Source organism: Myotis daubentonii, chromosome 2 (assembly GCF_963259705.1).
Source record: "Myotis daubentonii chromosome 2, mMyoDau2.1, whole genome shotgun sequence".
NCBI classification, from domain to species: Eukaryota; Metazoa; Chordata; class Mammalia; order Chiroptera; family Vespertilionidae; genus Myotis; species Myotis daubentonii.
Window position 1 is genome coordinate 128,924,401 of NC_081841.1, and position 16,802 is coordinate 128,941,202.

At 38.9% G+C, this 16,802-nt stretch overlaps 2 protein-coding genes across 3 annotated transcripts in view; both read right to left on the minus strand.

Moving 5' to 3' along the window:
* Window positions 1-16,802, minus strand: part of MRPS31 (mitochondrial ribosomal protein S31) — a 51,947-nt gene that overhangs the window by 19,661 nt on the left and 15,484 nt on the right. The window contains exons 3-5 of one of the 2 annotated variants that reach the window (XM_059684511.1): window positions 15,898-16,053; window positions 14,514-14,654; window positions 7,835-7,908 (exon numbers count right to left, since the gene is read on the minus strand). In XM_059684511.1, the coding sequence (XP_059540494.1) occupies window positions 7,835-7,908; window positions 14,514-14,654; window positions 15,898-16,053 (371 nt within the window). Of the gene's footprint in view, window positions 1-7,834; window positions 7,909-14,513; window positions 14,655-15,897; window positions 16,057-16,802 lie in introns of both variants that reach the window. The other variant, XM_059684510.1, reaches the window with a different exon arrangement.
* LOC132228316 (ubiquitin-conjugating enzyme E2 variant 1-like) lies at window positions 786-6,103 on the minus strand. Its single transcript, XM_059684509.1, has one exon. It carries the CDS (start codon window positions 4,142-4,144, stop codon window positions 3,851-3,853), a length of 294 nt encoding a protein of 97 aa, XP_059540492.1. The 5' UTR covers window positions 4,145-6,103; the 3' UTR covers window positions 786-3,850.

The following is a 16,802-nucleotide window of genomic DNA, read 5'->3' on the forward strand; positions in this document are numbered from 1 at the left end:
TCTCTACTGGAAAGAAAAAAAGAAATGTATATTTTGTTTAAAGATCCTATCTAATAGAGAGGGAATATGCTAATTGACTCTCATGCTGTCACAAAGATGGTGGCACCCACAGGCAATAAGGAGGGAATATGCTGACTGCCCCACCTGCAAAGATGGCGGTGCCCACAGCCAATAAGGAAGGAATATGCTAATTGACTGCCACGCCCTCAAAGACGGCAGCGCCCACAGCTGCAAGATGGCCGGCAGGTGAGGGCAGTTATGGGCTATCAGGCCAGCAGGGGAGGGCAGTTAGGGGTGACCAGGCCAGAAGGGGAGGGCAGTTGGGGGGAACCGGGCCTGCAGGGGAGGGCAGTTAGGGGTGACCGGGCTGGCAGGGGAGGGCAGTTGGGGGTGACTGGGCTGGCAGGGGAGGGCAGTTGGGGGTGACTGGGCTGGCAGGGGAGTGGTTAGGGGGTGATCAGGCTGGCAGGCAGGTGAGCAGTTGGGAGCCAGCAGTCCCGGATTGTGAGATCGAGCCTAAACTGGCAGTCGGACATCCCCCGAGGGGTCCCAGATTGGAGAGGGTGCAGGCTGGGCTGTGAGACACTCCCCCACCCAGTGCATGAATTTTGTGCACCAGGCCTCTAGCATTTTTATAAAAATGAATATTTTAATACAACATGGGACTCTGTTCTTTAAAGTCAAGCCTATTTTTAGTCTGTTAAGATAAGTCACTATATGCTAATAATAAAGACCAAGGAAAAATTAACATGATTATAATAATAATAATGACAGTAATACTACTACTAATGGACACTAAGAACTTACTCTTTACTAAGTGCTTTTCGTATATTAATTCATTTAATCCCCACAACAAACTCTTAGTAAGGTAGTATAATATTAGCTTATAAATACCATCATGTAATATTTCAATCACTTGTTTTGAAAATTTAAGACATCTTTCAAGAATGAGTCATATTCCCAGTAGTGAGAACATAAAATGGTACAACCACTTTGGAAAATAGTTTCTCAGTTTCTTTAAAAGTTGAGAATACACTGATCATGCAACCATTTTACTCCTAAATATTTACTCAAAAGAAAACATATGTCCATACAAAGACTTAAAATTAAAGTTCATGTATGACCATGCCTAATAGCCAGCATCAAATGCTGGATATTAAGTATGTTGGCCTAGAACAGCTGATACAGAGAAAAGATCATAGTAACTAAGCATATTAGCCATATTTACAGAGTAATAACAGTAAATAACTTATTATGGTCACACTTTTTAAAATTCATTCAGTGGACACTGATCAACCTGTCTTCTCATGATGATAATGATCATCCTCATTTTGTTTTTTAAAATTAAATTTCTTGGGGTCACATTGGTCAACATGAACATATAGGTTTCAGGTGTGGGTTTCTATAAGATCTATATATTGCAGTGTGCCCAGCACCCAAAGTTCAATCTTCTCCTGTCACCATATATTAGGACCCCTTTTCCCAACACCCCCTTCCCTCTGGCAACCACCACACTGCTATTTGTGTTCATGAGTTTGTTTTATATCCCACATGAGTGAAATTATATGCTTCTTAGCTTTTTTTGACTTATTTCACTTAGCATAATGTTCTCAAGTTCTATCCATGTTGTTGCAAATGGTGCTATATCACCCTTTCTTATGGTTTAGTAGTATTCCATTTTGTATATGTACCACATCTTCTTTATCCAGTCCTCTATCGCAGGACACTTTGGTTGTTTACATGTTTTGGCCACTATGAATAATGCTGTAATGAATATAGGGGTACATATATCTTTGTGAATACATGTTTTTCAGGTTGTTGTGTTTCTTTGGTATATACCTAGGAGAGGGATTGGTGGGTCAAATGGTAGCTCAATTCTTACTTTTTTGATCAATCACTAGACTGCTTTCCATAGTGGTTGTACCAGACTACATTTCCACCAGTAATGAATGAGGGTTCCCTTTTTTCTACAACCTCTGCAGCACTTGCTATTACTTGTCTTGTTGATAATAACCATTCTAACAGGTGTGAGACGGTATCTCATTGTAGTTTTGATTTGCATTTCCTTAATTGCTAGTGAGGTTGAACATCTTTTCATATATTTATTGGCTGTTTGTATGTCTTCTTGGGAGAGGTGTGCTTTCAGGACGTCAGCCCACTTTTTTGATTGGGTTGTTTGGTGTTGATTTTGAGTTCTTTATATATTTTGGAAATTAAACTTTTGTCGGAGCAACTGTTTGCAAATATCATCTCCATCTGGTTAACTGCCTCTTTGTTTTGTTTTCAGTTTCTTTTGTCGTGCAGAAGCCTTTTAGTTTGATATGGTCCCATTCATTTATTTTTGTCTTTACTTCCCTTGCCTTTGGAGTCAAGTTCATAAAATATTCTCTACAACTAAGGTCCATAAGTTTGGTACCTATAGTTTCTTCTATGTAAATTATTGTTTCAGATTTTATATTTAGGTCTATGATCCATTTTGAGTTAATTTTATACATGGAGACAAATTGTAATCCAGCTTCATTCATTTGCATGTGGTTTTCCAGTTTTCCCAACACCAATTATTGAAGAGACTATATTTAGTCCATTGTGTGTTTCTGGCTCCTTTATTGAAACTTGTAAAAAATGAAGTTACATATATAGTGTAGTTTTTTCTTTTGAGTGCATGTCATCTTCATCTTCCTTTGCTAGTTCAGACCTTTTATGTTTTTGTTGTCACAAATTATCCCTGTTTATACTGTAAGTTTTTGGTGATCTTATTCTTAGTATTGTGACCTTATGTTCTTTGTTTCAGGTAGAATAACCCCTTTGAGTGTTTCCTGCAATGGAGGTTTTCTGGTGTTAAAATCCCTCAGCTTCTGTATGTCTGGGAACATCTTTATTTCTCCTTCATATACAAAGAATAATTTTTCTGGGTATATTATTCGTGGCTGGTAATTTCTCTTTCAAATGTTTGAATATTTGGTTCCACTCTCTTCTGGCTTGCAGATTTTCTGCTGAGAAGTTAGATGAAATTCTGGTGCGTTTTTCTTTGCAGGTCACTTCCTTTTTTTCCCTGACTGCTTTGAGAACTTCTTTGTCATCAACGTTTGAGTTTCAATACCAAGTGCCTTGAAAAGGGCCTCTTTGGATTGAGGTAACTAGGTGTTCTTTTTTGTTTCTTGGATTTGAGGACCTAGTTTTTTCCATATGTTTGGGAAGTTCTCATCCACTATTTGTTTGAATAGACTCTCTGTTCCCTGCTTACTCTTCTTCCTCTGCAATGCCTATAATTCTAATATTGCTTTTTCTGATAGTTCTTGTGGAACTCTTTCATTTTTCTTTATGCTCGGGTCTCTCTCTTCTTCCCTCTGCACCATTTTTAGGTGGCTATCTTCGATATCACTAATTCTTCTCTCCATCTTGTTGGCTGTTTTCTTTACACGGTTCACTTTTTAATCTCTTTAATTGCATGTTTCATTTCCAGGGTTTCTGATTGTGTGTGTGTTTTCTGTAAATATATTTTTATTGATTTCACAAAGGAATGGAGAGAGAGGGATAGAAACATCAATGATGAGAGAGTCATTGATTGGCTGCCTTCTGCATGCCCCACACTGGGGACTGAGCCCCACAACCTGGGCATGTGTCTCTTTTTCTTTTTTTTATTTTATTTTATTATAGCACAACTTATATATTTCAAACGGACAAAAAATTAGTATCACTTACAGTATCTTAAGATAAACTGCCTTTGAATAGGAGCTTCCTTTCCAGTACTTTGATGTCTACAAGATGTATCTAGAAAAGTTACTACTGTGGAAATTGAAGACTGCTTAAATCGAATCGGGGAGGGGTGGGCCTGTGGTTTTCTTTTTGATTAGTTGCTGTAACACTGTCCTTTAGGTGGCTGAGGGAGTGACATATTTTCACTAAACATCATTAGGTGCCAAAGCTCGTGCAGGACATGTTTGATACTATATGGACGATGCCATTTCTCTAGCACTAATATGGCCCTTGGGTCCACCACTCCATTAGAACTATTAACTCCATTCATATTAATTTTTGTTACAAATCTTACAACAGGGGGTACTTTAGGGTATTTAGGTCCACATTCTATTTTAAGGCTGTACATTCGGTTTTCATAAACTGTCTTTAGAGGCCCAATTATCATCCCTGTCAATCTTGTGTCATGTCTTCATCATCTTCTACACCCCAACTAATTGTGCAATATCCTCCTCCTTTCTGGCCTTCTTCAAGTTCTTCCAACAGTCAAAAATTGCGAGGGACTTTTACTCCCAAGCCCGTGCTGGCTGCCATCTTGCATCTCTGTCGCTCGAAGACTGGCCTTCACTTGAAGTTTGACTGTTCTGTGGGCTGGACGTTTTTCTGGGCTCAAATCAAGGTATTGGCAGGGCTGTGATGTTTTCTGAAAGTTCTGAAGGCGAGACTATAACGGTTTGAGCTCCTCTTAGTTCCTGTTGCTCTCTGGGCATGTGTCTTGACCAGGAATCGAACCCTGACCTCCTGGTTCAAAGGCTGATGTTCAACCACTGACCCATGCTGGCTGGGCATGATTGGTTCTTTTTTAAAATTTCAATTTCATTGGTAAAGTACTTGTTTTGTTCATTTTCTTTTTTCTGGGTGCATTTAATTGCCTATCTGTATTTTCTCACATTTTGTTGAGTATTTTCAGAAATGCAATCTTGAAATCTGTCATTTATATCACATATTTCCATGTGTTCCAGTTGACTTACTAGGGATTTTCCATTTCCTTTCTGATCATCCTCATTACTATGGCTATTCATGGTATCTGCTGTTTTCCTTTGCCTAGGCATTTATATACCAGCTTCCTTTGTAGAGGTCTTTCTACTATTTTCCAGTAGATGGTGCTGCATCACAAAATTTTTTAGTTCTGTAATCTCCTAGTCTTGACCTCCATGGCTTTCGTAAGACAGTACAGCTGTGCTGTTGGGGTGGGGTTGGTTTTGCACTCACTGTATTGGTGACCCCTGACCTCCATGGGAATCCCACCTCAAGCTCCCCACCTGGGGATCTGTCACAGAAGGAAACAGCAGTTCTACCATAATTGTTCTTGGTTTACAGATAATATGCTCCTCGCACCAACTCCAAGAGCAACCAGAGGCGAATTTGGGGAGTCCAACAAGTGCCAGGGCTCTGTGGTTCTGTTTCTTTGTCTGAAGCACCACAGTTTGCACCAACTGTGGAGAACTGCATGGAACAACCCTGTGCTCTATCAGGTATCTGCTGACTTAGACACTGTTCACCCTGCTGTACTGCCCCACAATGTTCTCTGTTCCTCCCGGCTGAAGAAAGTGCCTCCCAGTGCCAGCTTCCTCCCTTCTCCACACCAGCTACAGGGCTATGTCTGTGGGCTGTGAACATTTTTCTCCCTTCTCATCTCCCTGTTTATTCCTGGTTACCCATCTTTAGATGTTTCAATATAGGAGTTTCTCAGGCATGCCTCTGTATTGAGCAGAGACTTCTTTGTTGAATTATAGCTAGTTAACTTGTTGTAATTTCAAGAGGAGAGGATCTCTCACACCACCATTCCTGATGTTTCATCATTATTAACTAGAGGCCCAGTGCACAAAATTCGTGCACGGGTAGAGTCCCTAAGCTTGGCTGGCGATCATGACCGATCGGGGCCTTCCAGCTGCCGGCCGGGGCCTTCCTTCCCCAGTTGCCGGCTGAGGCCTTCCTTTGCTCTGCGCTACCTCCTGGTGGTCAGCGCACGTCATAGCGAGTGATTGAACTCCCAAGGGGACACTTTGCATATTAGCCTTTTATATATATATAGAAGATTGATGTTAATAGCTGCGACTATCTATTGAATGTGCACTATGATTCAGGCATTATGCCTGACACATTAATTATATTATTTTATTTAATCCTTGAGATTAGCTCCATTTCATAAGTGATGGATGGGAAACTCAGAGAGGTTAGTATGGCATAATCTGAGGCTGAATAATCCAGATACCCAAACCAAATCTCTCCAGGATAAGCAATAGGGTATAGGACTATATTCTTTGCAGCACTAGTAAGAACTTAGTGGGGAACAAAATGTGGCAATCATGGGACAGAAGAACTCATTCATTTGTTCAGTAAATAATTATTGAATGCCAACTGTAAGTCAGGCATTATTTTAGGTGGTAGGGAAACAACAGTGAATAAATACTAAATTTAGGTTTGCACATTATTGCTATTCTTGTATTTAATTGGGGGAAAATGACATTTAAATGTAATATAGCTTATTAAAACAATACCTTCCTTAGAGTAAATTGACATAAATTTGTGCATTACTTTCCTTATTTGAGTTTCATTATTTTATACTATTTTGTAAAATACATATAACTTTTATTACCTCCTTGCTAGCTACTTTCAGTTTTAGAAATAATATTTCTGATTTTAAAAATGCAAGCTGGCTCTTTCAAGAATCCAAGTGTCTCTTCTGGCTATTCATTAGATGGACAATAGCAATTGCCCTGACAACAAATTCCCTCTCTGAGGCAAGCTTAACAGTTGCCACTTCATTAGGGGGAAGGTGATCCTTTCCCCATGCCTGTGCATTTCCTTTTCATCACACAGGACAGAATGCAGTCGGCACAATACAGGGTGGGGTGTTCTCTTAGCTTCAACTTCATTTAAATATATAAACATTGATTGAATGAACTCCTTTCCTTTATGGATATATAGTTTATCCCAATTTGTTCAAAAAAGGATTTTAAGATTTAAAATAACGAATTCCTGCCGAAACCGGTTTGGCTCAGTGGATAGAGCGTCGGCCTGCGGACTGAAGGGTCCCAGGTTCGATTCTGGTCAAGGGCATGTACCTGGGTTGCGGGCACCTCCCCAGTAGGAGATGTGCAGAAGGCAGCTGATCGATGTTTCTCTCTCATCGATGTTTCTAACTTTCTATCTCCCTTCCTCTCTGTAAAAAATCAATAAAATATATTTAAAAAAAAAATAACGAATTCCTATTATCTGTAAGCCACTTCGCTAGGTGCTACTATATAAAGATCACTGAGACCTAGCTCCTAATATCATGAGCTTATTGAACAGTAGGAAAACCAGTAAATGATAGAAAGTTAACATGAGTCACTGGAGGGGGGGCTTAGGAACTTAAATATTAAATATAAAATTATGTCTACCAAGGTCCAAAAAGCTTACAATCTTTAGAATTGGAAGTAACTTGTAAGCTGGAGACCATTTGTATTGAGTTTCTTCAGTTATTTTATCAGTAAATCAAACGTAATGCCAAGCAAAAAGATATTCTTATTTCTCTTTAATTAGACTTAAAATGGCAAATTTGAAGGATTTGACTTCTTGCCTAAAGAAGAAAGGAGAAAAAAACAGAGAACAGACTGTGCACTAAGAAAAAAACACTACAAGTCTGCTAAATATATTCCTTGAATGTTCCTCATCCCATCTCCTACGCAATCACTAAATCAGTAAGTTAGGTCTACCAATGCTATCTCCTCTTCTAGACAGTGAGATGACTTATGGCAGAAACCAGTGTATCTTTCTGCAATAGTACACAGGTACACTGCACATAGTGGGAGATCAATGTTCTACTCCAAATTACTAGCCAATCTATAGCTCTGGATTCATGTGGCTGGTAGTCACCCCTTACTTCCCATTGCCTCACAGAATGAAACATTTCAAGATGAAAATATGACAAAGGCTAGCAATGTCAGCAAGTACATTCATAAGCAGGATCCATGCCAATGACAGGATGGAATATTTAAATACCTGATTATTATGCAATCAAACATTAAGGACATTTATGAAAGATAGAATTTTTCTATACATGAGAAATAGTGTTGTTCTTTTCTTAACAAACCTGTTTCAGGTGCCTCTTCAGTAGCTGCCTTAACATCAAAAATATTAAGTCTCTTTCCCTTAAATATACTTTTCCTAAAATTAAAGAAGAAAAAATAATTTATTCAATGAGTATTTATACACTGCCAATAAAAATTGTTTATGAGAAAAAAAATTATATAAAGTATTCAATGTAGATATTAAAGTAATTCTACTGATGACACCAGACATTTTAATTAAACTGCCATATCTTTAAGACTAATAACTAAAAATAGGAACAGATGAACTTGAATTTTTACATCATAATACAAAAAAACAGTGAAAAGCCTAATTTCCAAAATACCTAATTGTAAAGATTAGCCTAATTTGCCATAATTTTTATTTGCTCCATCTCATATTAATGTTTTAGAAAACTCAATGTGGTGGGAAACTATCAAAATATGCAAAATTAGAAGTTGTCATAAATGAATCTAGAACTTTGGTCAAGATATCAAAGTAGGTTAACTCTGTGTTCACTTCCTCCTGAGACCATATCAAAATTACACAATTAACAAAAAAAATGTACAACTAAATTATAGTACAACCACCCTTGAGAAACACCAGAAGACTAACAAAACAGAACTCCTTTCACTAAGAATAAAAAGGAGTAGCCTCCATGATACTGATAGAAGGAGCAGAGATTTGAAAGGACTGGTCCCAAACTCACATGTGTTGGTTATAAATCGGGAGGGATAGCTCTGATGTAGAGGTCCTCCCTGAGGGTGAAGAGTCCCAGCCCAATTACTGGGCATCCAGCCTAGACCAGTGGTCAGCAAACTGTGGCTCGAGAGCCACATGCGGCTCTTTGGCCCCTTGAGTGTGGCTCTTCCTAAGCCTTAGGAGTACCCTAATTAAGTTAATAACAATGTACCTGCCTATATAGTTTAAGTTTAAAAAGTTTGGCTCTCAAAAGAAATTTCAATTGTTGCACTGTTGATATTTGGTTCTGTTGACTAATGAGTTTGCCGACCACTGGCCTAGACCATCAGTGGCAGGAATAGGAGTCCCCACAACATCTGGCTATGAGAATTAGCTTGGATTCTGCCCGGGTGAGAGGGAGGTCTGCTAGAGTTCCAGGTTTTCCTCTTAAAGGGCTTATTCACTAAGGAACTCACTGACTTTGAATTGGGGTAGTTGCTCAAAGCACCAGGGACAAACAGGGAAGACTGAATTGTCTGGCTTTAGGGTGTAGGTTGGAGGAGCAGTTCTCTCCAGTACTAAAAGTGCTGGCAGGTGCCACTGTCCTTTTGCTGAGCCCTCCCCCTATCCAGCCTGCTAGTGCCATATCTGAGCCTCCATCAAACTTGTTCACCCTGGTAATTCCCTGAGAACCCACCCCACATAATTTGTGCACATGGCAGAACCTTTCAGTGGCTGTTATTCACAAGTGGCTGGCCTCAGCCCTCAATGCAGACTTACCTAAAATCTCTGAAAGGTTCCAAACAACCCCAAACAAGAAGTGACCAGCCTCAGTGTGCCCTATAACTCTTGCTAAGTAGTCCCTAGCTCAGCACTAGTGGCAGCTGGCTTCTGGCATTGGTTTGCAGCCTAGCTTCTCCCAGGCACCTCCAAACTCAGCAGAGGCAGCTACCAAACACTCACTTTGTAGGTCCTACCAAGTGGCCTCAGGGTTGGGCACAGGTAGCAGCTGACTTAGGCCTGTAATGATACCCGCCCCCCACCCCCAAGAGGCCCCAGAGCCAACACACCAAGAGGCCAGCTTCAGAGCACACCACAGCACCAGTCAATTAGTTCCACAAATGACACAGCAGGCATCAGAGCCCTGCTACAGCAAATCCCACTCTGTGGGGTCAGCCCCCAAACAACAGCTTGTCTGCTGTAGTCATGGCCAATCTTCACAACCAGTCAGTCTGAAGGTCAATCCCACCCACTCACTGATGTGCCAATAGCAATCAAGACTTAACCACAACAAGAAGGTAAACACAACCCATACAAGGAACATTTCTGGAGCACCTGGCTCAGGTGATCAGGAAGACTGTGCCACTGCACCCCATAGGACACCTACCACATAAGGCTACCCTGCCAAGACTGGGAGATGGATCAGATCCACCTAATACATAGAAACAAACAGGGAGGCAGCCAAAATGAGGAGGCAAAGAAACATGTCTCAAATTAAAGAACAGATCAAATCTCCAGACAAAGAACTAAACAAAATGGAGGCAAGCAATCTACTACATGCAGAGTTCAAAACACTGGTTATAAGGATGCTCAATGAACTTAGGGGAAGAGTAGATGAACTCAGTGAGAACTTACACAAAAAGATAGAAGTCTTAAAAAAGAACTTGTCAGAAATGAAGAATACAAAAACAGAAATGAAGAATACATTAGATCAGTGGTTCTCAACCTTCCTAATGCCGAGACCTTCTAATACAGTTCCTCATGTTGTGGTGACCCCCAACCATAAAATTATTTTGTTGCTACCTCATAACTGTTATTTTGCTACTGTTATGAATCATAATGTAAATATCTGATATGCAGGATGTATTTTCATTGTTACAAATTGAACATAATTAAAGCATAGTGATTAATCACAAAAACAATATGTAATTATATATGTGTTTTCTAATGGTCTTAGGCGACCCTGTGAAAGGGTCATGAGACCCCCAAAGGGGTCTCGACCCACAGGTTGAGAACCGCTGCATTAGATGGAATCAATAGCAGATTACATGAAGCAGAGGATAATATCACTGGTTTGGAAGATAAGGTAGCAGAAAACACCCAATCAGAACAGCAAAAAGAACAAAGAATAAGAGAAAATGAGAATAGTTTAAGGGACCTCTGGGACAACATTTGCATCACAGAGGTACAAGAAGAGAAACATCGAAGGATTGAAAACCTATTTGAAGAAATAATGACTGAAAACTTCCCTAGCCTGGCAAAGGAAATAGACATACAAGTCTAGGAAATGAAGAGTCCCAAACAAAATGAACCCAAAGAGGCCGCCCGCACACACAAAAATGTTGCTAAAGTCAGCAGTTTTCTAAAAGGCAGAAAATAAAGCCTGTTTTTTAAAATATGTATGTGTGTTTTTTAAATTGATTTTTAGAGAGAGAAGAAGGGAGAGGGAGAAGAAAAAGAGATAGAAACATCAATGAAAGAGAAACAGATTGGCTGCCTCCTGCACACCCCTTACTGAGGATTGAGCCTGCAATCCGGGCATGTGCCCTGACTGGGAATTGAACCAATGACCTCTTGGTGCATGGATTGATGCTCAACCACTGAGCCACACTGACCAGGCTACGTGTTTAATTAGAAATTATAATTATAAATGATTGCAGATAAATCAAAACATTCCCACTTACAAAGCAATGGTTCTGGCCTGGCCGGTGTGGCTCCGTGGTTGAACATAAACCAATGAAAGAGAAGGTCATGATTTGATTCCCAGCCAGGGCACATGCCCGGGTTGCAGGCTCAATCCCCAATAGGGAGCATGAAGGAGGCAGTTGATTGATGATTCTCTCTCATCACTGATGTTTCTACCTCTCCCTTCTTCTCCTTCCTCTCTCTGAAATAAATTTTAAAAAATTAAAAAGCAAAACAAAAACTAAGCAATTGTTCTGTAATTTTAAAATAATAATGAACTTTCTTTACATAACTATTTTTAACTATTGAAATTAATGTCAGGTAACTTTTCCTTTTATATTTTAATCAACTGCTGTATCCCTCAATTCACATTCATGTTTGAGTACATTTACTGGCAGATTAAAACCAGTTTATAAAGATAGGGTTAGCCTGGCTGGTATGGCTCAATGGTTGAGAATCGATCCAAGCACTGAGAGGTCATAGGTTCAATTCCTGGGCAGGGCACATGCCTCCATTGCGGACTCAGTCCCTAGTAGGGGATGTGCATGAGGCAGATAATATATGTGTCTCTCATCCATGTTTCTATCTCTCTCCCTCTCCCTTTCTCATATTTTTTTAAAAGGTAGGGTTAATTTTTAAAACAATTTTGAATTATTTTCGGGATAAAATTACTTTTTTTCTACTAAATTCAACTGAAAAATGTAAAGTCCATATTAAAATTAGACAAGGTGATTTCACATCACATATTTCCCTCTAGCAAGTTCCCAAGTATTGTAAACATAGGCATCTGTGCTCCAGAACTATCCTCAGTGTCTTGCATTCTTCTCCCTACCAAGCATCCCTCAACCTCAAGTCAGGTGAACAGATTGATGGATTAAAGTAACTCACAGCCGTAACCGGTTTGGCTCAGTGGATAGAGCATCGGCCTGTGGACTGAAGGGTCCCGGGTTCGATTCTGGTCAGGGGCATGTACCTTGGTTGCGGGCACATCTCCAGTAGGAGGTGTGCAGGAGGCGGCTGATCTATGTTTCTCTCTCATCGATGTTTCTAACTCTCTATCTCTCTGCCTTCCTCTCTAAAAAATCAATAAAATATATATTTAGGAACAAAAGAAAAGTAACTCACAGTAAAGAGGGAATGATTCAGCAAAGTATGGAATTTTAAAAGCACAATGTAGTAAAGAGGAAGGGAAGGAAACAATTTGCTGTGCAACTACTAAATATGGTTTATACATGTTTCTTTCCTATTATTCAAGAAAGACATTAAGCCAGGCTTCACTTTCAGCATTTTATAGATGGAGAAACAAAACGATTTCCCCAGTTACAGAATTAGTCGCACAGTGCTAAAATTCTATGGCAGATTAGTGTGACTCTAAAGTCAGTGCTCTGTGACTCACACCTCTCTGTCTCTAACTGAAAAAAAATCAGAACAGCCTGGACTGTCTCAGTCTGTCCCAAGTCAGAGCAGGGTGAACAACTTGGTATCCCACCATTGCTTCCCCTTTTCTAGAATTCTTTAATCAGCTTTTTAACACAGTCATTATCTATACTAATAATAGAGAAATATGCAAATTGTCCAGGACACCGTCACAGTAATGACCAAACAGCAGGCTGATTGGGGCAACAAGGCCGGCAGGGGGGTGAGGGATGACCAAACGACTGAACAGCAGGCTGCGTGGGGTGACCAGGCCGGTGGGGGCGAGGGGGCCATTGGGGGTGACCAGGCTGGAAGGGGGCAGTTGGGGGCGAACAGGCTAGCAGGGGAGAGCGGTTGGGTGTGACCAGGCTGGCAGGGGAGGGCAGTTGGGGGCCATCAGGCTGGCAGGGGAGGGCAGTTGGGGGCGATTGCGCCAGCAGAGGAGCATTTAGGCATCAATCAGGCTGGCAAGGGAGTGGTTAGGGGGTGATCAGGCTGGCAGGCAGACGCGGTTAGGGGCAATCAGGCAGGCAAGTGGTTAGGAGCCAGCAGTCCCAGATTGTGAGAGGAAACTCCGACTGCCAGTTCGGGATCAGGCCTAACCCAGCAGTTGAACATCCCCCAAGGGGTCCCAGATTGGAGAGGGTGCAGGCCGGGCTTAGGGACATGCCCCCCTGCACAAATTTCATGCACCAGGCCCCTAGTATGCACATAAATCCCTTTCCTACTTTTTTAGCTTCTCTCTGCTGCCTTCTAATTTTTAATGATAGCTAATACCATTAAAAATTAAACTATGGTATAGCATTCTGATGTAGTTGCATGGAATTATCTCAAAGACTGATTAAAAAAGATTCAATTTAAATATTCTTGAGGAATCTTAAGTAAAACTCTAATACACATCCTACTTTATTCAATAATATATCATAGCTGTAAAAATCACTTTAAATTAGTAATTCAAATATTCTTCCAAAGTCACTATAACCTCTTGAACTTCTTTTGTTAATTGCTTACCATCTTTTCCAATCTTCCTGTACAAATTAGTAATTTAACACTTGGAAGGAACTAACTCAAATTGCGGAGATTGTACTTAAAATCCATAAAATATACATCAAAAACATTCCATTTGTGAGCCCATATGCTATAAAGTTCAGTTAGTTTTTCTCAGACCACGCTAAATATCTGGTTCCCCAACTATCACTTTATGGGCTTGTGAGAGAACAAAAGAAACCAGAAACTTTATGTAAATACAGATAGCTTTCTATAATAAAATATGTAAGGCAGGGCTTAGCATCTCTAAGAACTGCAAATTGCTAAATTCAAATTACCACAAGTAATCTACCACTTTAAGGTATTATAGGATCATCTTTTCTTTGACAGTGAGTTAATTCTCTAAGGTATGAAAAAAGATTATTATATAGAGATAAAAAGGGTATATGAACATACATTATTAGGCATATATCAGAATGAAAAATAATGTTTCTCTCAAAATGTTCATTTGTTCAGAATACAGTCAGCTCTACTTATTCTAAATCAGGAGACCTTTATTCCCCAGGTGTACGGCAAGGACAATTTTAATTTATGGTAAATAAAAGTTTAGGTATGTTAAACTCAGAAGATCTTTCCCTAGCCCTGGCTGGGTAGCAAAGATTGCAGGTGTGATCCCTCGGTCAGGGCACATATAAGAATCAACCAATGAATGCATAAATAAATGGAACAACAAATCAATGTTTCTCTCTCTCTCTTAAATCAATCAATGAATAAAAAATAATCTTCCCCTCTCTAGGAAATGGTGCATGGAGAATAAGGAGAAAGATATAAATACATTCATAATGTTCAGATACCTATCAGCAATAATATGCATAGCAATAAAGTAAAACTACAGTGAAACAAACAAAACCAGATAGACTGCAAAGTTTCAATACCTTTTTCTAAGATCGATGGTCTTCTCTTGGCCAACATAATTGTCAGATCCTTCATCAAACTGAATCTGATGAACTGGTCTTGTACTAGCTCTAGCTGTGGCAGATTTGACAACTTTCATATCTGATATTATGTTACTGAAACTGAAATAAGAAAAAATCAAGTGTATTACAAATTTTACCTATTGAATAATAGAAAACATGACTCATATCAATTAATTTTTATTTCATTCCTATGCAGTAATACAACATAATTTACATTTAAATAAAAGATAATATGTCACATATTAACATTCACAATCCACAGACCACTAAGATTTGTTTCCTTCTGTGTTCTACAGATGTCAAAGTGGGGAGAAATGAGGACATCTGTAATAGTATAGACAATAAAAAAAAAGTAATAAGAGAAAAAAAGATGCTCTTCAGATGTGTTCATTTAAAATATAAATTAAAAGTGTCACTTATTGCCTGCTGCCTTGGCTCAGTGGTTGAGCACTGACCTATGAACCATGAGGTCACAGCCAGGGCACATGCCTGGGTTACAGACTCGATCCCTAGTGTGTGGCGTGCAGGAAGCAGCTGATCAGTGATTCTCATCATTGATGTTTCTATCTCTCTCTCTCTCTCTCTCCCTTCTTCTCTGAAATCAATAAAAATATATTTTAAAAATAAAAAAATAAAAGTGTCACCTATGTAAAATTATCAAGCATCTAGAGCAGTTGATATACAATCAGTATCTGTATACTTATCACATAGATTAAAACAACTAAATTAAAGTTGAAATTTAGCCATATTTATTGCCTTCCATTTTGTTCAAATACAAATAAATGAGTGATCTGACAGTCAAGTCATCTGTATTTTTTTTTAACTTCCTGAGAGAAATCTTACAATATGCTCATTGAGAACTACTGACTTAGATTGCTCTGCAAAACAAAGCAGTGCCACGCCTGACTACATTTCAGCAGCAAGTGGTATAACTTGGTATAAAGTAATGAGAGATGAGAGAAGTGGAAGGATGTCAGCTAAAAATAAGAGGGAAAAAGAAAACAGGCTTGAAGATTATCATATTGTGCATAACACCAGAAAATTATTTAATGAGAAAAAATTAATCTTCTCAGAGAAACTTATTCTTTATTTATTTTTAGTAACATCACTAAATTTATCATTTCTTTCTAAGGAACAAGAAATTGTGTAACTTCTGAAAATAAAAATTAATAACTTAATTGTAATTTTACTTAAGACATCAGTTGTTTTTTTAAACAACTATGCCATTTATGAGGCATATGTTACATATAAATGAATATTTATGTATATAACTCAGTTACATGAAAATAGCCTATTTTGAGATACCAGTATTACTATTTGACATACTATTTGATTCACTAACCTAATTTTAGCTCTTTCTCCATTTTTCTGTGCCCTTGAGTCTTCCTCATGCTGCTGAAGCTGCCTGAGCAGCTCTGACTTGGTTGTCTGCTTGTCAAAAGGGAGAGAATCTGCAACAGCAGATGCAGCAGCCACCAACTCAGGACTCAGTGACTCACTTCTGGAAAAGAAAATGAAAAAGAAAAAAGAGGCATTATTAGTTTAGTGGAAAGTAAAATGATTTTTTCAGAGAAAATGTTTTTTGTGTTGTTGCTCAAAAAAGAATCATTCAGTCCTGGCCAGTGTGGCTCATATGTCAAAAGGTTGCTGGTTCAATTCCCAGTCAGGGCACATGCCCAGGTTGAGGGTTTGGTCCCTGGTCATGTATGGGAGGCAACCGATCAACGTTTCTCTCTCATATCAATGTCTCGCTCTCTCTCTCCCCGCTCCCTTCTTCTCTTTAAAATCAATAAAGACATATTAAAAAGGGTATCATTCAATTTCTGACAAAATCAAGAATTCTTAAATATTAGGTATCAGTTTTATATAAACTTAAATGTGAAATGGATATTTGCTGAGGCATAATACTAACTCAGAAAAATGTATTAAGGTGGAGGGATAAAGATCAGTCTTAAAACTTATAAATTATTGGATTTTTAATTAGGTGCCATTTTAATTCAAAAACAGTATATATTACAAGCAAATATAAAAGTGACTAAAACTGTTCATAGAGAATATTTATTCATAGTAACCTAAAACTGGACACAACCCAAATGTTTACCATCAGAAGAAAAACAAATTGTGATATATCCATTTAGTTAGTGGAGTAGTACTTAGCTCACGCAACAAAATGATTGAAACTGCATTTAAAAAGTTAGTATAAAAATAGTATATACTGTATGACTCCATTTATATGAAGTTCTAGAA

What these genes read in the sequence shown, in the direction of transcription:
- LOC132228316 (XM_059684509.1), bottom strand. Translation starts at nt 4,144, where the DNA reads ATGATAATTGGGCCTCTAAAGACAGTTTATGAAAACCGAATGTACAGC.